The sequence below is a fragment of the Podarcis pityusensis genome, assembly GCF_964106645.2.
Source record: "Podarcis pityusensis genome assembly, chromosome: 5".
Taxonomy (NCBI): Eukaryota; Metazoa; Chordata; class Lepidosauria; order Squamata; family Lacertidae; genus Podarcis; species Podarcis pityusensis.
This window is the reverse complement of record NC_138032.1, coordinates 38,262,911-38,285,002: the sequence shown is the minus strand read 5'-3', so window position 1 is coordinate 38,285,002 and position 22,092 is coordinate 38,262,911. Positions and strand designations below refer to the sequence as shown.

Sequence of the window (22,092 nt, the reverse complement as noted above, 5' to 3'; positions counted from 1 at the left end):
CGTACGCTTCCCAGTCTCCAGATGCTGGGTTGAATGGCGAGAAGCTGCTGTTGGCTGCCATTCTGAGTTCCTTGTGCCCCGGAGCTGAAGCCTGGATACACGGTGCGAGGCAGCGGTGCGGCAGTTGGCGGTGCTGCGGTGCTGTGTGTGGCAGTCAGCTCAGCGGGATCCCATCCTCGTCGCCAGTGAAATATACTCAGAGTCGCAAAGTGATTTCATGCTCTTTATTCAGCTCATAGTGGTGAGGAGGAATGAATAAATGTCCCCTCACAGTATCTGCTTTATATACATTATTTACACAATGGGCTGCACATGATTGGCTAATTCTGGAATTCTACTGTAAGCCAATCAGGTTGTGGATTCACTTCTATCTGGAGCAGGATTGGGTGGTTCCTGCCAACCAATCATACTGCTGCATTGTTCTAGGACCAATCAGACTGCTGCATTCTGAATCCTATTGTTCTAGGACCAATCAGACTGCTGCCTTTTGGATCCTATTGTTCTAGGACCAATCAGACTGCTACAGTTTGGATCCTATTCAACTCAGTACATAACAGTGCTCTTTCTAAACTCGAATAGCCCCGCCAGTGAAAAGACAGGAGTGCGCTGTGGTTGAGAACGATTTACACGGAAGTGTGCATGCACACGAAAGTTCATACCAATAACAAACTTAGTTGGTCTCTAAGGTGCTACTGGAAGGAATATTTTTATTTTGTCTGTACTGTACTGTAATGTACTCCACATCCCGCTACAGGTTGGGGTTGGCAGTGAGGCTGAGCAAAATCTTCTTTGGCGATCACTCGTAGCAATGCAGCCTAGGGCCGCTATCGCCCACGTCTTAGATGGGAGTATTGCGGCTTATAACAGCCCTTCAACGTAACTCGCTGTCAGAGGAGGGAACGAGACTGCGTTGGCTTTCCATTCAAAATCACCTTATGCAAAACACGACCTCTCAGGCGACACAAACGATTCCTTCCATTCCGAGGCCAGATCCAGCGCCCACTTGCACCCAGAAGCCCTCGTGTTCCGTTTGGTCCGTTGGCTTGCATACTAGATGGGTTGCACTTTGGCCCAAAACCCTGAAAAGACGCGACATTTCCCCACGAGTGGCAACCGAGCTAGAAAATCTAGACTGATTTGAGTTGTGAGGCCCGCTTCCCAACGTCGCCGAAGGAGAAGGCTTTCTTCACCGATTACCATTATTCCTGCTCCCCTCCGAAGCGAGGAATGAAATAAAGCCGGAAAGGTCGATCGAAAACGTTTAAGTTGAGGCTCCCTCTACTATTTCTACCTCTAGGGAGAGAACGAAGAGCCTCCTCCGAGAGCGGCCTCTCTATGGTAAAGGGCAACCGGAAGTGGCTCCTCGGATGGTTCCGGTGACCCGAGGCGCAACAGCTGGCGCCGGATCCGACTCCCCTCGTCACTGCCTGAGCTATGGCGGGCACGGCGCTGAAGCGGCTGATGGCGGAGTATAAACGTGAGTGGGGAGGCGAGGGCAGGCGCCCCCGGGGGCTCTGAGGGAGAGGCGGGAGCTACGAAGCGGCGTCTCCTCCGGCCGTTGCTCCGGGCTCCGTTGCTGGGGGTGGCGGTGGGGCTGCGGGGTGGCAGTCCCGGCCGGCTTCGGAGCGACCCTTCCGAGTCCCTTGGCCGTTGCTCCCATCACTCCTCGTCAGGCTCCTCCATCCAGTCACGCCAGTCTCTGGTGCCCCGTGCCAGGGCAGACATACATCAGGCGCAAGGGAAACTCCCTTTGCTGGATCGCACCAGCGGAGGCCGTGAAATTGGCTTTGGCTTTTTGGGACTATACTGCCCCTAAGCCCCCACATCAGTCCCCTGTATGTGGAAATCTGGTGCGTCGAAAGAGAAGAATTTCTCATCAGGTGTGGGGAACCTGCGGCCCTCCAGAAGTAATTGGGACTCCAGTGCCATCAGGCCCGCCCAGTATAGTCAATGGGAATTGTAGCATAGCTGTCAACTTTTCCCTTTTCTTGCGAGGAATCCTATTCGGAATAAGGGAATTTCCCTTAAAAAAGGGAAACGTTGACAGCTGTGAATTGTAATCCAACATTGTCCACAGGGCCACGGGTTCCCCATCCCTTGGTTCACTCTATATAGTAGTATTCTCCTGGACATTTAAAAAAAAAAAATGTGCAGGGGTGTGGGGTGTTTTCTTTAGACTGTATATCAATTTCCCAAGTCCCTTTGGTGGTTTATATTTGAAAAACAAAACAAAATTTTCATAATGGCATATTGTAATAAGCGCTACCGTCTGAAGTGTTAACAACGCAGCCGAGACTTCAGCGCTTGCTTCTCTTTTGTGTCTGAATTAGACAGCAACAAACAGAGGGTACTGCTGCGCAGTTCTATTTAAGAACTTGAACAGAAATATGAGAGTTAGTTTTTGCTGTGTGGAAGGCGTTTTGTTTGGTCATTCAGTTACCAGTATGTAAGAGAAGTTGGAATGATGATGCCAAAAAGAAGGTAATGTTTTTAATACAGACTGCTCAGGAAGTCTACAGTAGACAAACCTAGTGCCATATTAGCTAATCACGAGAAACCCTTAACAGGGCTGTCGGCTATGGTTGCTGAAGTCAGCTATGTATCCCAGTGTTGGACATTTGCCCCAGGTGCGTGGCATCTCCAGGTAGGACTAAAAGAGGCTCCAGTTCTAAGTTCTGGAGAGATGCTGCTCATTGAGTATTGAGCTCAATAGTATTGAGCTAAATAGATCAATGATCTTACTCTGCATAAGGCAGTTTCTTGTGTTTCTTGCAGCAGAGCCTATGGGAAAGCGCTGGACTCAGGGGAAAAAATCCTCTTAATATAGCAGTCTTGTCAAATTTATATCATTAAATATAAAGGTAAAGGTACTTTCATGTGTTTAACTCTGAAAGGTAGTATATAAACACAAAAAATAACAAATACATGGCTCACTTATGTGCGATGTAAATTTCTCCAGTGCTTTATTTCCCACAGAAAATTTTCTGTTTCGTAAGTTTAATAGTAACAGTGAATAGAGGCCAATTGCAAAAGTAGTACAGTATTAAGCAAGTTTGACTGTTTCAATACATTTTTTTAGCTTTGTTTACTAAATACAAGTAAAATAAATGTGCTAAATAAGACCACTCTCTAGGGCATCAGTTAGCTTTCCAATGCAAGTTAGGGTAATTTGCAAATGAAATTCATTTTTCCTGGAAAAAAACATTAAATATTCATATGATTCTATGATTTTTAATTGTATTTTAATAGATTATGTTATGTCTTACATTTTATTGCATTACAGTTTGAATTCTATGGAGTAAATATAATAAAATAGATATGAAATAAAGGGAACAACAAAAAGACAAAAAATCATACAACATCTACCATAGCACATGATAATTGCTTCCATAGGCAGAAAAATCATTAAGTAGTCTGCCAAGACCCTCAGCAATCTTCAAGTAGTCCATGGTGGGGGGAGTTTGAGAACCACTTTTTTAAAAATAATCATTTGATGCTGATATTTGCATCTTCTCCACTAGAGAGAGCAGTAACTCCTCTTTTCACTCCTGTTCACTTCTCCTGTCCTCTTCTCCTGCCATCATCTCACATTCTAGATCTTATTGTTGTAAACAACTAGAAAAGTGGTAGGAATATGCCAGCCTTCCTTAGCCTGTGGCTAATGTGAGTTGCAGTCCAAAACACCCCTGCAGGGTCCTAGGCTTGGGAATGCTGGAGTCGGCACCTGTTAATGAACACTGTGGGTCAGATTCAGCCAACTGGCTCTGCTAGCAGAAGCCCATGCAGGGACTTCTGCTAGCACAACAGGGCTTTTGCCCCTGTCATCCCCAAGATGCCCTGCACACAGCCCCCGAATTGGCTTGTAGGGGTGGTCAGTAGAACTCCCAAGAGCAGAGCATGGGGGAGGAGAGAGGAAATTGTTCCACCAGGCAAGCAGAAATGCTTGCACTGATAGAACATGATGTGGAATTCCTTCCAATTTAGGAACCAGGAAGCCTAATAGATTCCATCTGCTAAAATAAATAAAAACTTGAATAGCTGTAAGATCTCATGCTTATTGCTTGCTGACTGTATTCATATACATACTTTTGCATGCCTCAATATAAATGATAGAATGCAAGCTTCTTTTATATATAAAACAAGTCATCTCTTGTTTTATATGGCAGTGGCAGTGAGAACTAGATTTAAGAATATAAGAAATGCCTGCTGGATCAGACCAGTGGTCTATCTATTTATTTTTTAGTTTTTAGATTTGTATACTGCCCTTCATCCATGGATCTCAGAGCAGTACACAACATAAAAATGCAAGATAAAAACACAAAACAACTAATAAAAACAACACCTCCCAAACTAATAACCCCCCTCCCCCAAACACATTTAAAAGCAGTATAAGATGTTAATCAGTCAATGACCTATTTAAAGAGGAAGATTTTCGCCTGGTGCCTAATGGTATAATGAAGGCGCCAGCCAAACCTCCTTGGGGAGCCAGTGCAGAAAAGGCCCATTCTTGTGTTGCCACCCTCTGGATCTCTTGTGGAGGAGGTACATGAAGAAGGGCCTCTTATGATGATCACGGGGTCCAGGTATGGAGAGAGGTTGTTCTTGAGGTTTATTTATTTATTTATTTATTTATACATACATACATACATACACCACCCATCTGGCTGGGTTTCCCCAACGACTCTGGGTGGCTTCCAACAAAGTATTAAAATACAGTAGTCTGTTAAACACTAAAAGCTTCCCTAAAGAGGGCTGCCTTCAGGTATTGCAGACCTGAGCAATTTAAGGCTTTATAGGTCACAACCAGCACTTTGAATTGGGCCCACAAACTAATTGGCAGCCATCGCAGTCCTGTATCCTGTTCTCAGAGTGGTCAACCAGATGCCTCTGGGAAGCAGGCAATCAGAACCCGAGCCTGACACTAACAATGGTTTCCAGCAAGTGATATTCAGAAGCATACTGCTTCCAACAGTGGAGGGTGAAAATTTTAAAGAGAGAACTGGGTTTCCAAGAATACTGATAATGCATGTTTACTTGGAAGTAAGTCCAGTTGTATTCGACGAGGCTTATTCCCTTGTGAGTGTGCAAGCAAGCAAGCTAGCTAAGAAACAAACAAAATAGTAGGATATAAAGTTTACTCTTGTTCTAAATCATTTCCATGTGTTGAGTTATCTGTTATTGCTGTCAGAAATTATTGTGGCCATATAGATTGTCTTGGCAGAATATTAAATGCCTTGTTTGTGTGGTATTAATTAATGAACTGAGGAATAATACTTTAAAATATTTATTCTTAATTTTAGAGTTGACCTTGAATCCTCCAGAAGGCATAGTAGCTGGTAAGGAATCCTATTTATTTTATATCTGTATACCTTGAAATTAGAAAACTTTAAATAAAATAATACATTTTGTCTTTAAATAGGGCCTATGAATGAAGAAAATTTCTTTGAATGGGAAGCTTTGATAATGTAAGTTTATAAGCTATTATTCTTTTAAAATTATATCTACATACATTTTGCTGGTGGACTTCAGAGAACAAAAAGTAATCCTATGTGCATCTTTTAATAAACGGAGTATCAAGTTTAGGGATTCCCCTGAAACAGTTCAGGTTGCATTTATCCACCTGCCAACACAAGTCTTCTTAATACGTTCTGAAAAGATAAAAGCTTTGCCAACTTGCAAAGAGGGCAAGTTGTCGAGTTCAATAATAATCTCGTTTTCTAGTCTTAAATGAAACAAAAAGCAATGTTTGCCAACCAAGCAGGCTTCTCCTTTTTGTTGAATTCATATGTGGCCTTTAGTACAGAAAGAACTTAAGAGTTTTGCATGCCACCACACCTTCTGGGACAGATTAAGATAATGAAGAAGAGAAATAGTGTTAGTGTCTTGAATTTCAACTAGCTTATTCATAGCCACGTAGGAACAAGAGAGACTTTTCAGCATTGTTCTCTCACCTACAAGGTGTTTTTGTTGTTGTTTTTAATTGAGATGAAACAGGTGGTGAAATTGTTGAGGTCTAGCCAACCTTAGGGGAGTTATTTTCCACGTTTATCTTAACAAGGGTTTGTGCATCCCATTTTCACTCAAAGGGGACCTTGGCTGTTGGAAAGACTTGGGCTTTCTTTACCATAGCCCCAACTTTTGGGGTTTGTCTTACGAAGTTTGCAGATGGCTCAACTTGCCACTGTCAGGGAATGTCTAAAAATGTTTCAGAAATGAAGAGTACAGACAATGGGAACACAAGCAATATGACACAAGTCTCAAGATCTGGAATTTCTCTGAAGTCCGGTTTTCCTCTTCTGAAGTGCACTCTTTCTGTGTTATTTGGCAATGTGCTGTATAAAATTTCAGATAGGATCATAGCTCAGGAAAATTGTAGCAGTACAGTATGCATTAAGACACACTGGAAGAAATTAAAATAGTCTGTATACCATTGATCTGGGAGGCTTTTTCTAATGAGAAAGGCGGGTGTTAAAGTAACAAGCTAACTGTTACAAGTTCGCTGTAAGTTTTGATTGTGTGGCCATAGGTGATAGAATAGAGAAACACATGCTTAATTTTGTGCATCAGGCTACCAGTCAAATTGCAATAAAATAAACTTTGGATTATAATAAACCAGTGCTTTGGAAGGAAGTGTGGCCAGTATACAGCAGGGTCATTTTTTTGAAGTTCTTAAATACCAAATGTTATTTTCTGCCTTGTAACACACATGTACACATGGAAAGAGTACTTTGAACATTTTTTCAAGGAATTTGTGTATCAGCATCTTCCCTTCCCACTGTAGTGGAGGTGTAATCAAGGGCTGCGTTGATAATGAGAGTGCCTAATTTATGAGTGGCACCAATAAAGATTAAGCTAATAATAATGAGGCATCTCTGTTTATTTACTTTGGTCCTCTGTATTAAAGGCTCAGTTTGGAAGAACTACAGAGCTGTAATACTTTCATGATTTCTGAAAAATTTAATTCTATGTAGATGTGAATATCAAAGTGTAGAGTCTGAAGTTTCAGGAGTGAGATTAGAAGGGTGATAAGAATGACTGCTATTCAAACATACCAGAAATACCAAGCCTTGCATTTCATGATGAAAACTAGTATTGCTGAAACATCATAAATTGAATATTTTCAGTGTGGCCAAAGCTGAAAAGAAACACTGGTTGGCATCTGATCCTAATACACTTACGTGGAACAAGACCCAATGATTTTAGCAAAAAAATCTTATTTAGTTTTGCTGTGTCCATCTCATGGCCAGTAGTAGGTCCACTTTGGTAAAACTATGCTTGTTTTTAGGGCCTGAAAACAAGTGCTGTGATCTTGTGCACAATTTCTAAAGCAAATAAATGCTCACCTTTGATCTTGTCACATCAAAAGTGCAAATAGGCAGTGTTAGATAATGGGAATACATAAAGACTTCCAGCTTCATACCATGTGAGTGCTGTGTTGCGTAAATCAATTAACTTGATATGTGAGATTAATGTATTTTCTCTCTCTTATCAGGCTATTCTCACTTAGCTTTATTAACTTCAAAACGGATGGCATTTGAAAACTGTTAGTGCTCATTATCACAACAGTTTACCCCACTAAAATGATACAAAAGTATTCATTGTTAGAACTTGGCTAGCCTAAAGGCTGCTCTTAAAAATAACAAGTACAAATTTAAGCCAATATTTCAAAAAGCTGTCTAGAAATGTAATTATATTTCAGTTTAGTGTAAATGTTTACTTCATTGTGGAATTCCCCTTTGTGCATTGTAAGATTTTGGGAGCAGGGATTGCAGCTGCTTTCATAAAAATTGGAAAACACACACAAATGTGCTTAAAAACAATTATTATAGCATTAACTGACCTCCCATAAGTGTTTGTTCTTTTGTTCCATATGTTTATGTGAAGGTTTTCTACCCTTTTATTTTCTGTAATTGTATGTTACTGTTATAATGTTTTTGCTTATGCTCTAAGATACATGTAAATTCATGGCTGTTTGTCATAATATTTTTATGTCATGCGTCACTGAAAATCAAGACACCACTAACTTTTAAAAACTTCCAAGTTTTTCTTATATCTTGAGCTACATGTGAATGGTGTTTTAAGAAATAAGAGCCCTGCTAGGACCCCCTCAAGTCCAGCACTCTGTTAACCAGAAGCCTATGGGAAAACCATAAGCAATACACGAGACTCCTCAGGACTCCCAGCAATGGGTATTTAGAAGCATATTGAATTTGTCTATCCACTCTTTAAAGCCAATCATATTGGTGGTCATCACTACATCTTGTTGCGAATTCAATAGTTTAACTATGTGTTGTGTGAAGAACTACAGTCGTACCTTGGATCTTGAACGCCTTGCGAGTCAAACGTTTTGGCTCCCGAACGCCGCAAACCCGGAAGTAAGTGTTCCAGTTTGTGAATGTTCTTTGGAACCCGAACATCCAACACGGCTTCCAATTGGTTGCAGGAGCTTCCTGCAGCCAATCGGAAACCGTGCCTTGGTTTCTAAACGTTTTGGAAGTCAAACGGACTTCCGGAACGGATTGCGTTCGACTTCCGAGGTACCACTGTACTTCCTTTTGTCACTCTTGAATTTTCCAACATTCAGCTTCATTGAATGACTCTGGCTTCTAAAATTATGGGAGAGGAAGAAAAAATCTCTCACCACCCAGCCATCATTTTATACAGTTCCATCAGGTCGTCCCCCCATTCACCTTTTTATAAACTAAAAAGCCCCATACGTTGTAACCTTTCCTCATAGGGAAGTTGCTTCAGCCCCTTGATCTTTCTGTTTGTACTTTTCTGCGCTATAGTTTATATTACTGTATTGCACCTAATTATCAGCAGCCATTACGTACTGAGAGCTGGAAGAGTGATATACAGTCTGTAACAAGTGAATACTTGCTCAGTGTCGCTATTTTAAAGTTTATGGGGGTAGGGTGGAGGAAGTATTAATGTTTAACCCCTTAGAAATTGTAGCAGTAAAACTACCTAGACTTATTTATTATCACGTTTAAAATGTAGCAAGGAAGCCTAGTGGGAACCGTGCTTAGATTAGGAATAACTTTTCTGTACAGGTTTATCATTAAGTAGTGAATTTATGTTGTGCTATAGATCTAGGTGTCTGAAAGTTGTGTGTCTAATGGCTGATCCAAGGTTTTTGTTTTTATTACTACTACTTATTTGTAATGCTATTTGTAATGTAGTGCTCTGGTCCATGGGGTCATGAAGAGTTGGATTTAAAGTATTGGTATGTTCCTGCTAGTTCCCATAATGCTAGACAAAGAAAGGAGGCATGCTATTTCTCTTCTCCCAGAAGTGAGTAGCTTTTCTTGTTTAATATCAAAGAAATAGCTTAGATTGGGAAATGGTAGTTGCCTTACAAATAAAAGGTAATGATCAACTTTGATCCAGAAAGATCAACTGCCCAGGAAAATAATTTGTTATTCTAGGACCAAAAAACATCCATTTGGTTCCAGTCTAAATATGCAAATGATATATATTTTTAAAAAATACCTAATTGCATCCTACAATGCCATAATAGGAGACATTAAGCATGTATTTTGCTTTTATGGTGGAAGCTATATCATTTCTCCCTACTATGGTGACAGAGGCAATTTCCACGTGGGGAATGTTGGTTCAGAATGTTGCTTTGATAGTTCTGTGTTACCTAATATGGAGTCAGAGTACTGGAAAAGTTCTAACTTAGAACTTGCTCCCAGCACCTGGGAAGTTGAAATAATTTTTTCTGCTACACGTGCATAGAAATAGTGAAATAACTGGCACAGCCTTATTTAATTTCACTATTATACCCTAACTTTTTAACAAATACTCAGGGTATATTACAAGCAAAATAAAAGCAATGAAGAATGATAAAAAATAAATTGGAGCTAAATCAAAAGTATAAAAACAAAGTTACAAAGCTGTTACTTTTTATATAAATAATTTATTATCATTATGATTTAGACTTCTTCTTTTGTAGTAACTTGGAATGCATGCCAAATATCTTCTACTTCAGTGAATAGAGCGTTCATCAATTTTCATTCTTAATAACATAGATTATGGTTACTTTAAGAGGTTAAGGTACCTGACACTTCTAGTTTGCCTATAATAGCAGAAGTTACTGCCCCATTCATATACATAAGGCTTACATTTGCAATTTCTAACACGTACTATATCCATGCTGTTGTCTCTTTGGACATTCACAGTACAGCAGAAATGCTTTCTGCTAGGGCTTAAGGGTTGTATCCAGCCATACACTGAATAGACCCATTTAAATCAGTGGACCTTAGTTAGCATGACTTAGATACAACCCAGAGTGAGCAACATATATCTCATTATAAACAGAGGAACCTATATATATATATATATATATATATATATATATATATATATATATCTGTTCAGAAGTAAGATCGGTGGTTTTCCCCCAGGTAAAGTATGGGATTGCATCCTGACCAGACCAAGGGAAGCATAGAGGAAACTTCAGGTGATTGAGGATCAAAAAACACTGTTCTTGTAAGCAAATAAAGGTTCTTCTAAAATAAAACATCTAAACATAGCACTTGTCAAAATTGCCTATAAACTTTGTTCAGGAGTGCTCAGAGCATATAATAGTGTTGCAAGGCCATCCCAGTCCAGGAATCACAAGTGGGTAGAGTGATATAGTATAGTCTTGTTGCTTGAGTGTTGGATCTGAATGTGAGAACCAGCATCAAATCCTTGCTCAGGCATGAAACTATCTGGGTGGTCTTCGACAAAAGCACAGAAATTAAAGGGTGAAATAAGGCCCTCCAAGGGGTTCTGCTCAATGCACTTAAGCTATATTAGGTGAACAGATTGGAAAGAAGAACCTGTTCTGTTTTTGGAAGGAGAAATGCGTAATAGTGAAGTTCTACTTGGCTAGACTATGATGGCTCCAAGATTTTTTTTGCCAAGGTGATTGTTGAAGAAAAAAAGGAGGGGGGATGTTTTTGTTTTCTAGAGGAGGAGAAGCTGTTTAGACCCAAGAAGAAATATGCTAGAAGTGACACTGAGAAAAAATGAGAGGCACAGGTTGTGCATTTGTAGGAGGGAAATAAAATAACAATAGAGAGGTAGCAAAGGTTGAAACTCTTACTTCTAATACTTACTACTTATGAGGACTCTAATTCTGAAATTCAGCCCTATGTTTGTTGTTCAGCAGTGCTCAAAAACACAAGTTCATTACTGTCTAGAAAAGCTATGGGCATACAGGTGGAAGTTTCCACTTTGAATGATTTAGCTTGCCAAAAATTATGGTCAGTGCTTGGTGTGCATGTAACCCCATTTATAATCTGGGTGTGCACCTTGGGTATGCTTACCTTCAAAGTCTGAAGTCTGGCCAGCATGCACATCCTAATTGCGTATCCTGAAGTTGCTTTTATTACTTGAGTTGTTGTGTTAAAATCTAACATGCACATCTTTCCATCAGACCATTATAGAAATAATAAACATTGGTTATACAATGCCTTGCAAATGGCAGTTTCTGACACTTTTGTCCATGCATTATAATAGTGTCTTCAAAGTAGCAAGATCAAGCACCTGTAGGCTATATCTCTTGACGTGCAGGCACTAAAATCTGGAACATGCCTTGGAGACAGATTGAGCATAATTGAATAAACACACCCTGGTAATTAAGCAGTGTTGTGACCTTCCTAGTAATTTAATGTGCAAGCTTTGATTTCTCTCCCTTTCAGCTTCTTGTTTTAGGTTAGAGAGGATGTGAACAAGTTAACTCTTTATAATCAAGGCTTCCTTCTAAGGAAACAGCATGAATTTTTCAGTACACATTGGGTTTCACTGTGTAGTAAAGCGTTGTAAATAAGCTCACCAAAGTTACTTGTCTAATATTTTGTTTAAGTGGCACAGAAAGTAGGGTAAATGTGCTTTCCACAAATTGGGCTGGCACTTAACATATGGAGCTGAGGGACAAGCTTCTTGTCTTCTATGACAAGCTCAGAAAATTAACAAACAGGCTGAGAACAGCTAAAGAGACCTGTCCGTTCTTTGCCAGCCCACTCAGTCGCTTGCATGGAATTTCTTGTCACCTGTGGTTTCCAAGCAACGTGTTGGGAGAAACAGGACCAGTTTAGTACCTATGGTGACCCATGCTGAAGCAGCTTCTGTAGAAGTGGTTACCATCCAGCATGGAAGCTTGCATGCTGTTAATTAGCTATGACAAATCACCAGTTGTAGAATGGCAAGCAGACGAGTGTAGGGCTGTGTGGACTGGGCAGAGTTGTCTCTGATGGCCTCTTGCAGAGACCAGCAGGAAGCCCCCAGATGGGTCTTTTCTAGGGAGGGAGAAGGGCTGAGGCAGCCCATGACCCATTGGAAACTGAGCTTGCTGCTCTATGTCATGTAATAGCATTGAGCCTAATCTGGGCCTGATCACTTGGTTGCAAAAGCATAAGTGTAAGAATAGTGTGTCAGAAAAGCTGTATCCTTACTATTAGGTGAGAAAACAGGGCTTCTGATTCTTTCTTTTTGCAGTGAAAGTTGAGTCAAGTAGTAGCTTAGTTGTAGTATTTAGTGATGCATTTCCATTGAGAATAACTTAGCACTCACCCCCTGCTGCCAAAAAAATCACTTTCTTAACCTGGTATTAGGAATCAGACCTCCAATATTGGATGTTACAACTTTAAAACAAAACAAAACACAATAATAACTGAGAGTTAATCCTATTTCATATTTATAGTTGCAGGAGTACAACTGTATACAGCTTATATATGTAAAGACCCCAACAGGTGGAGTGATTTAAACTGAGGCTATTTTAAATCACAAATTATATATGAAGTTAGGTGAGGGGCAGGTGGAGATGCTGCTGTCCATGTACAGTTGGATGCTGCATTCGAAAGATAAATGTAAGCCCAGCCAAATAGGGCTTACATTACTGCTGATCAGCTGATTGGTGGTAACTTCAAACCCCACTGGGATAAACTTCAGATTTTTCTTCCTAGTGTGCTTGCCATAGTACAGAGGGAAAAATGGCTCGTAGTAATGACATGTGGGCAGGCCCTGAGAATGGGGGAACTCAGGATCTGGCCCACTTGTTGTTTAGTCGTTTAGTTGTGTCCGACTCTTTGTGACCCCATGGATCAGAGCACGCCAGGCACTCCTGTCTTCCACTGCCTCCTGCAGTTTGGTCAAACTCATGCTGGTAGCTTCGAGAACGCTATCCAACCATCTCGTCCTCTGTCGTCCCCTTCTCCTTGTGCCCTCCATCTTTCCCAACATCAGGGTCTTTTCCAGGGAGTCTTCTCTTCTCATGAGGTGGCCAAAGTATTGGAGCCTCAGCTTCAGGATCTGTCCTTCCAGTGAGCACTCAGGGCTGATTTCCTTAAGAATGGATAGGTCTGATCTTCTTGCAGTCCATGGGACTCTCAAGAGTCTCTTCCATCTGGCCCACTAGCTGGATCCAATTCTCTACTGCCATAGCATGCAAAGTGATGCAAGTTACCCTCCTGGGGTCATTTAATTATTCCAGATATGCATGGCGGTTAAACAGCCATTAGTTAACTGTCCATTGTGGAGGAAGCAAGTGGTGGTGATCCCTGCAGCACAGGCTTCCCCTGCTTCTTTAGCCTTGGTTCTTGAGTATGATTGCTGACTCAATAAGTCATCTGTGGCAGTGCCAAATGTACAGCTGCATCAAAGCACTATGACTATAACATCAATTATGGTTTATCATCAACTTATTTATGTTTAGGAAAATATATATAAACCATCCACTCATAAAATAGCCAGGTGGTGTACTACAATATATACACATAAAATCAACATGCAATAATCGTAAAACTGACTCACTCATTTTGGCAAAATCTAAACAACTCCTTGGGTCTGTCAGCCTAAAAGATATTCAAGAGCTCCCTGAAAGTTAGCAGCAAGGGTGCTTGCCAAATCTCTACTGGATTACATCTTGGATATCCTCTTGAAGATTGATCTGTTTGAAATGGAGAATACGCTCCTAAATAGTTTATAGTTATTCAATTCATGCAGTCTGGAAACTACTTCCATGTTATAATTGCATGTATCTACTAATCTAGAGACTTCCTTGTGCTGCTGAAATACTTGATTACCATCAACTTTCATTTTTAGTAGCTGATATTTTGGAACTAGTTTGAAAGTGGTGCCAACTGTTTCCATGCTGCATAGATGTAATGTTTCTTTTGTTTCAGGGGCCCAGAAGACACATGCTTTGAGTATGGCGTTTTCCCTGCTATTCTGAGTTTTCCTCTTGATTATCCTTTAAGTCCTCCAAAGATGAGGTTCACATGTGAGATGTTTCATCCCAACAGTAAGTTCTACCAATAGGTGCCTTTATGCTTTCTACATGGGTAAAGAATGTCATCAAGTCCAGCTATCTAGAAAAAGCTTAATGGACCCTTAAACCACTTCGGCTATCTTCAGCAGGAGCTACATATTATCTGGACCTACCCTTTGATTTTTGTTGTTGTTCATTATTACACAATTAGAGAACTATGTACTTAGTCACTGGTTAACACCTTTTAACTATGTTTTACTCGTAAGCCACTTTGAATTGTGGTACAAAATAAAGCATAGTACAAGATGTGATCTTCTGTATACCATTTACCCTTAATGTCAGTAATTTCATAATGTAAAATGCCCTGAAATAGAATGGAGGAGATAGAAGGGCTGAGCTAGCCTGGGATCTGATGGAACCTAAGCTGGTCTCACTGCCATCACATGATAGGATCAGCAACCTTGCTTCCCCATCTGAACTTCTGCCCTATCCACCTGGTGTCCATAAAATCCTGTTGGTAGGGGAGAGGAGAGGTTTGAATTACAGCCTGAGATTACAAATACTTGACATATAGATTTACCGATTGATTTAGTTCGTCAGTAGCTCCATTTCTGGTGATATTTTGTCTTTGTTTTCCCAACTGATAACAGTAACTAGTTGACCTCTGCATAATTCCCATTGTCTTAAAAGAAAAAATCACAGGGTTGAGACCTCCTTTCTGAATTCCATGTCTTTAATACCAGGAGAGCTGGATACTTCTCTAGGAGCATTATAGGCAGATTGATAGGTATCATGAAGTAGCAATTGGAGAAGAAGAACAATGATGCCCACCAAAAGCATGGACCAGATTCAATTAAATTGTTGTTCTGGTGGGAATCTGTGCAATGAGTCCCACTAGTGCAATGGGGCTTTTTGCCCCCCTCCACCTCCTAAATCAGCTCTGCAGAGCATGAGTTAACAGTGTAATGTTGGAAAATGTTGATCAGTTCTCTTACCTGGGCAGCTATCTTTCCACAAGGGCCGACATTGATGCTGAAATCCAGCATCGCCTGAGCTCTGCGAGTGCAGCTTTCTCCGGATTGAAGCACAGTGTGTTTGAGGACCGGGACGTTAGCGGGGAAACCAAAATGCTTGTTTACAAAACTATTGTACTACCAATCTTACTGTATGCTTGTGAAACATGAACCACTTGTAAAGGCCATTGCCACTCTTCGAAAGATTCCATCAAAGGTTCTCTCTGAAATTTTTTACATATCACTTGGGGGGACAGGTGAACTAATGTCAGTGTACTGGAAGAAACAAAGATCACCAGTGTCAAAGCAGTGATTCTTTAACATCAACTTCGTTGGACTTGTCATGTTGTTCAGATGCCTTATTTTTGTCTTCCAAAGCAACTACTCTTAAAAAATGGAAAGCATAATGTCAACAAAAGAAGTTTAAAGACTCTCTCAAGGCAAATCTTTAAAAATGTAGTATAAACACTGACAATTGAGAGACACTGGCTTGCAAGTGCTCCAATTGGAGAACAGCCTTTACTAAAAGTGTCATGGACTTTGAAGACTTTAAACTCAGGACGAAAGGGAGAAACGTGCTAAGAGAAAGATACATTTGGCAAACCCTCACCTTGATCAACTCCTGCCCGGAAACCTATGTCCTCACTGCAGAAGGACATGTGGATCCAGAATTGGCCTCCACAGTCACTTATGGACTCACTCTTAAGACCATGTTCATGGAAGACAACCTTACTCGGCTGCGAGTGATCACCAAAGAAGAAGAAAGAAGCAGCAGCAGCAGGGCACGAGAGGGGAGATGGTTCCATCTGGCAAGCAGAAATGCTTGCACTAACAGAACAATTGTATTAGCATGATGTTGAATTCAACTCTGTGTGATTAACTCTCTTTTCATGTATTATTTCCCTTAAGTTTGACTATTGGGACTTTCAAAGCATATCATCTTTGCCTCTTCTATTCATGTTCCTCCTCTACAGAATAGAGATCCATCAAAGTCTTCTCTCCCTTTCCCTCAGCTATGGATAGACCAACAACAACCATTCCCTACCCTAAGGCTGTAATGAGGGAGTAAACACAGTAACCTATATATAGCACTTAACAAGTTTCAAACTTGCACAGAAATTAGCTGAAGGGGAGATTTGAAAATGTGCCTGGCAGCTTTCTACCACCCGTTTCACTCTGCTGTTATTTTGGGTGGAGAGTAGCTGGACAAATGGAAGAACAACTCTGGGGGGCATGAGAGAGAAAATAAAAGTGAAGAGCCAAATCTCTCTCCCAGTCAGTTGGTTAGAAGAGCAATACCAATTTATATTTATAGCATGGTCTTTCTCAATCTCATTCAAAGTGAAAAACAGTAAAATGGCACAAAACACTAGTGCAAGGCGGAATGTTAAAAATGCACCAAAGGTTTCTTGACTTTAAAAATCTAGCATCTTTTAGGCTGTAGACCTTCTTGTTAGGGGAGTATTTTGGGGAGGGGGAACTTGTCCTTCTATTTTAAGACACCTTAAAATAAGAACTAATGTCAGTGTAATCCTATGCACACCTAAGTAAATTCTATTGTGTTATATGATATTTATTCCCAGGTAAAAGGATTAGGATAGTAGCCTAAAATGCATAAACGATGGACAGTGTTTGGACAGAAAGCATGTGGGGAAACATATTACACTGGAGAATTTGGAATCCCTCAGAAATTGATCGATTGACCCCTCCTTTTTATCTAGAAAGATGTGTGTTTTAAGAACATTAGCTCTGTAGTTGCAAAAAGTATACTGTTGCCTCCTAGATTCTTCCACTTTCTTTTTGTTTTTCTTAAATGACTGTTGTGTAGAGGAGGCTAAAGAACAAAATACTTTTCTTCTCCACAGTTTATCCAGATGGGAGAGTTTGTATTTCTATTCTTCATGCTCCTGGGGATGATCCCATGGGCTATGAAAGCAGCGCAGAACGATGGAGCCCAGTACAGAGCGTGGAGAAGATCCTCTTGTCAGTGGTCAGCATGCTGGCAGGTATGAAACAGCAGTTCATCTCCAAACACTAAGCTAGGAAAGCTGTTCAAGCAGCAACCAATTAACAGGCTGCTAAAATAACAAGAGTTTCAGCAGCCACCTTAGAAGCTGTTTAGCTATGGTTCTCTTTTATGTAGTCTACTGTTCCCTTAGATTTGGCATTGGCTTTTCTTTAAGATAAATTGTGTCTACGAAGAGAAGAAGTGACCAATTTAATCAATGTCTTGCTTCCAGGTAAAGCAGTCCACCTTCCCAAATGTAAGCCTTTATGTTGCTACTTTTGAAGACTGGAGAATAAGGCTGTCACTGGCTACTAGCCACAATGACTATGTTGTACCTACACTGTTAAAGACAATATGCCTCTGAATGCCAGTATCTGGGATTCGCAGCTGTTGTGCTCAGGATCTTCATGCAAGAACAGAGTGCTGGACTAGATGGGCCTTCGGCCTGATCCAGCAAGGGCTCCTTAGGATGAGTTGAAAATCCTATGTTCAGATAGTTCATTGTTTACCTAAATAGAAGAAAGTTGTTACTCTCCCTCTATGGCAAAGTGCAAAGCAAGCTGATGAACTGCAGTATGTTCAGACGACAAGGGTGAAGAATACTACTCATTCTGGCATTGAAATAGTCATTATTTGAGGTCTTATTTCTGTAAGCCCCTGCGGACATGAATGGTATGTGCTTATGCACATAAACTTTGGCTTAAATAAATCTCAAGGAATTGTGAGATTTGCTTTAATTAAGAAACCACCATTCTACTAATTTGCTGTCGAAACAGCTACAAATTTAACAACAACAACCAAATACCAATTCAAAAGCAAACTTATAGGTCCAGTTTAAATGAAGATGGAATAGCTCAGACCGTCAAATGTGGGTTGCCAAACTAAATTGTTCAGTTAGCCAGCTTCACTACCTAACCTACAATCCTGGAGTTGTTTTCAGTCCCTATATGTACTGGCAGTTTTCTGTGGCTGTTGATGCCTCAAATTCTGCGACTCCCTTTCTTTAACACTGTGCACGTGCAGTTGTGGTATAGTGTAAATACTTAGTAGCCCCATTAAAATATTGGTTGGGTCCGTAATCCATGTATAGAGTCCAGTACATTGTGTATCTTGCAGTTCTGCAAGGTGGTCTAGGGTGCCAGCAATCCTTGGAAGCAGTAGGGGATGAAACTGAAGAGGCAGAGGACCAGTCAGAGTCTTAGGGTGCATTCATATATAATGCTAAACCCAATTTTTCTTTTATTTCCCTTTTTCAGAACCGAATGATGAGAGTGGAGCCAACGTGGATGCTTCTAAAATGTGGCGGGAAGACAGAGAGCAGTTTAACAAAATAGCCAAGCAAATAGTCCAGAAATCACTTGGGCTTTAAAAAAAAGGAAGGAACAGACATTTGACAATCACAGTATTTGATCTTTTATCAGACAGACAGATGGCAGTACTCCGTGTTGATAGGAAAAAGCAAATCTTGCAAAATTGTTGACTGGATGTCTTAATAACACACACATCCTCTCTCCCCCCTCTCTTCCCTTTTTCTTTACTCTTCTGAGGGTGAGGGATCTCCCTCCACATAAGACATGTAAGTAGCTGCGATACAAGTGGATTTAGTCATAGGAGAAAAGTTGCATAGTGCTGTGGTTTCATTGCACTAGTGAAAGCATGGGAGCATTGCATAGCGTCTGTGTCTCTTCAGTTATATTTATATTTTCCTAACCCTTTTCAGTGCAGTACTGTGCACTTTCTGGTAATGGGGTTGAGAAGATCTATGAATTAATAACTGCCCAGAACCATGGAAAGCTGCTGAAACACCATTGGACTCCCTTGTCTGGAAATGGAGAAATGCTGTTCTAAGGATGTCTTACTTCATAACTGGATGTAACTTTTGAAGGCCTCAGATTCTCTCCTGCTTAAGACCACAAAGCAACCACACCTGAAGTCAAATGAGAACATAGTTAAGCTGCTGGGCAAGAGTACTTTGAGAGCAAGTGAATTACTGTATCTAATTGAGGTAAATCAGAGAAGAAGTGGCCAGTGTAATCAGTGTCTTGCTTCCAGGTACAGCAGTTAACCTTCCCAAATGTAAGCCTTCATGTTGCTACTTTTGAAAGCCTTCAAGCACTACTGAGTTCCTCTTGAGACATTATTTGAACTTGGTACAACTCCAGAAAGTTTCATAAATAATCCTCATTTCTAAAATGTATTGGTTTTCTTTAACAGCTATCTCTACTCATAAGAGATATACCTTGTATTGCAGCAGAGCAGTCTTTCCAAAGTTAATCTTCAGTCCTCAGCTGACAGCACTTAAACATAATACAAAGAGTCTTGAATCTAATGTCACCCAAACTGTATTCCTAATAGAAATCTGGAGAACAAAATCAAGTGTGAATATTATTTGGATTAGCAGGACTTGATGGTATTCAACTTCAGTTACTCTTTTATTTACCTGAGTGTGCTGTGGGAGGGAATCTTTATCTTGGAAACACTAGACTAAGTAGTACTGGACATCCTCTAGTTTCTTAGTCTAGTACCAGGAGAATAAAAGTTATTGCTTTACTTTCTTACTGGCTGGGAACAACTGAGCAGTAAACAGGTTCTTGGTGTGTATTTCAAAGCCAGGTTATATAGCAGTTGACAACCATTTCTTACTACATCTGTACTACTTTAGAATGCCAAATTTAAAGTTACATGGCAAGAAATACTATTAATATCTCTTGCTTAAGCTTGCATTTTAATTACTTTTATACTGTTTACAATTTAATCAATTTCTGATTGAGAGGGATTATCATTCTCTGAAATTTCATGCATTGAAATTCAATTTCATTTTTTTTTTTTACAGTGGCATAATTTCCAGGAAAAATAGCTCTCATAATTTGATTGATCCGCAGCGGAAGCTGACTCTAGGCATTTTTTTAGCAGCATGAAGCCCTGACCTTACGAGAGTGATTTTCTGTGGGAGTTGTTCCTGAATTAGAAGACCTTTCTACTTTAAAGGGTTTTGAGAAAGAGATGTTACTTTGGGCATGGATTAGGGGAGGGTGGAAGTAGTAGTATTTTTCCAAAACAACATCTACAAGTGGTGGTTTTCATGGCAAACGGGAGGTGTTTATTTATTCTACAAGTTGTAATTTAGCTGGACGAGTCCAACAAGACAGCAGCATGGAAAGAAGGTGCTCTTTGTTTAATGGTGATTACATATGGGAAAGCTGTCCTGCTCTTACACAGTATTCAAGTGTATTTAAACACATTGTTTTATATTGGACACAAATATTGTCAATGAAAATAAATGCATATTTTCCTTAAAGTACAAAATCACTTGTACTACTGTTTTTGGAATGTCCTACTTTAACACGTACTACATGTGGAACAGAGTGTATTTACCTCGGATTCAATGCCACGATGAGAGAATGTGGGGTCTTTCAGATTGTAGAAAATGAATTGTAGAGTTGGAAGGGACACCCAGGGTCATCTAGTCCAACCCCCTGCAATGCAGGAATGCTGCCCACAATCATCCTTGGGTGGGCTCGAACCAGCAAGAGACATAACAGTGTATTTCTTTGCTCCAAGTGTGACCCACCCTCACTGAAGCACATTTACCTAGAAATAGCAGGGCAGATACATACCAGTTTGTAAAGAATGAACCTCAGCAATCTTCTGTTTCATCTGGGATTTGATGGGCAAGTGTTTACAGGCAGGGGGGTTAACTGTCTACCACAGGGGTGGGGAACCTCTAGCTCTCCAGATATTGTTGGACTCCAGTTCCCTTCATCTCTGACCATTGGTCGTGCTGGCTGGGACAGATGGGAGTTGGGGTTCAGCAATATCGGGGGCATCTCAAGTTAACCACCCAGCAGCTACAGTTCTTCTCAACCACACACATGCATACACTGAGTTCACAACAGAAATACTCAGATATAATTATCTGCACAATTATCAGCTGTGCTGGCTGACCACTATTGAAGACAGATCTGATGAAGAAGTGGAGTTTGGATTTGATAATCCGCTTTATCACTACCCTAAGGAGTCTCAAAGCGGCTAACATTCTCCTTTCCCTTCCTCCCCCACAACAAACACTCTGTAAGGTGAGTGGGGCTGAGGGACTTCAGAGAAGTGTGACTAGCACAAGGTCACCCAGCAGCTGCATGTGGAGGAGCGGAGACGCGAACCCGGTTCACCAGATTACGAGTCTACCGCTCTTAACCACTACACCACATTATGATCCAGCATAGACAGTCTTTTGTTTTCATATAGTGGCCTTAATACTTGTGCAGGTATCTACAGTCTACCTATGGTGGGAAAAACTAGGTAGCGACAGGTCTTTAGCAAGCACCTGCTTTTTGTGGCAAGTTATGAAGCATTTTTTTAGCTTCTTGAACTAATGTCCAATACGTATGTACTATTTCATTACGAGGGGAAATGAGCATGTGTGTTTAACTTACATTGTAGATGGATGAGCTTGCATAACTTAATTAGGAACACTTGAGCCTCTTGGTGTGCTGGCAATGAAGGGAACACATTATTGTGTGTGATTCAGCTGCCTCCATGTGTACGAAATTTTAGAGATGATTAGACTGCTGTTGGAAGAAGCCATGAGGAAATCGCAACCAGGTCTAAAGCTACTTTTTGCTCCAAAATACAGTGGTTTAGAACCGCAGCTTTGGGAGAAGACTGCAACGTAGTCCTTCGAAAGGCCGCTGCTCTCAAATCTTATTAGTGCCAGAATAAGAATAAATTTTGTCCTCTATTCTTTTGACAAGGATATGTGTGTGTTAGCAGGCTCTGCATCCCTAGCTCCTGGCGACATTTCTAATTGGTGT

At 40.6% G+C, this 22,092-nt stretch overlaps 1 protein-coding gene across 2 annotated transcripts; it reads left to right on the top strand.

Annotated features, from left to right (window-relative positions):
- Positions 1-1,314: 1,314 nt before the first annotated feature.
- On the top strand, positions 1,315-20,587 carry UBE2G2 (ubiquitin conjugating enzyme E2 G2). Of its 2 annotated transcripts, XM_081007342.1 has the most exons (6): positions 1,315-1,477; positions 5,301-5,336; positions 5,420-5,465; positions 14,175-14,293; positions 17,139-17,279; positions 18,538-20,587. In XM_081007342.1, the coding sequence occupies exons 1-6, from the start codon at positions 1,435-1,437 to the stop codon at positions 18,648-18,650; spliced, it is 498 nt and encodes a 165-aa protein (XP_080863468.1). In that variant the 5' UTR covers positions 1,315-1,434; the 3' UTR covers positions 18,651-20,587. The 2 variants fall into 2 exon arrangements, with proteins under 2 accessions (XP_080863468.1, XP_080863469.1); XM_081007343.1 differs by lacking the exons at positions 5,301-5,336; positions 5,420-5,465 and having other exon boundaries at positions 1,390-1,477.
- The last annotated feature ends 1,505 nt before the right edge of the window (positions 20,588-22,092 follow it).

What these genes read in the sequence shown, in the direction of transcription:
- UBE2G2 (XM_081007342.1), top strand. Translation starts at nt 1,435, where the DNA reads ATGGCGGGCACGGCGCTGAAGCGGCTGATGGCGGAGTATAAAC. An exon ending in TCCAGAAGGCATAGTAGCTG is followed by an intron (nt 5,337 to 5,419) that starts GTAAGGAATCCT and finishes GTCTTTAAATAG; the next exon opens with GGCCTATGAATGAAGAAAAT. An exon ending in GAATGGGAAGCTTTGATAAT is followed by an intron (nt 5,466 to 14,174) that starts GTAAGTTTATAA and finishes CTTTTGTTTCAG; the next exon opens with GGGCCCAGAAGACACATGCT.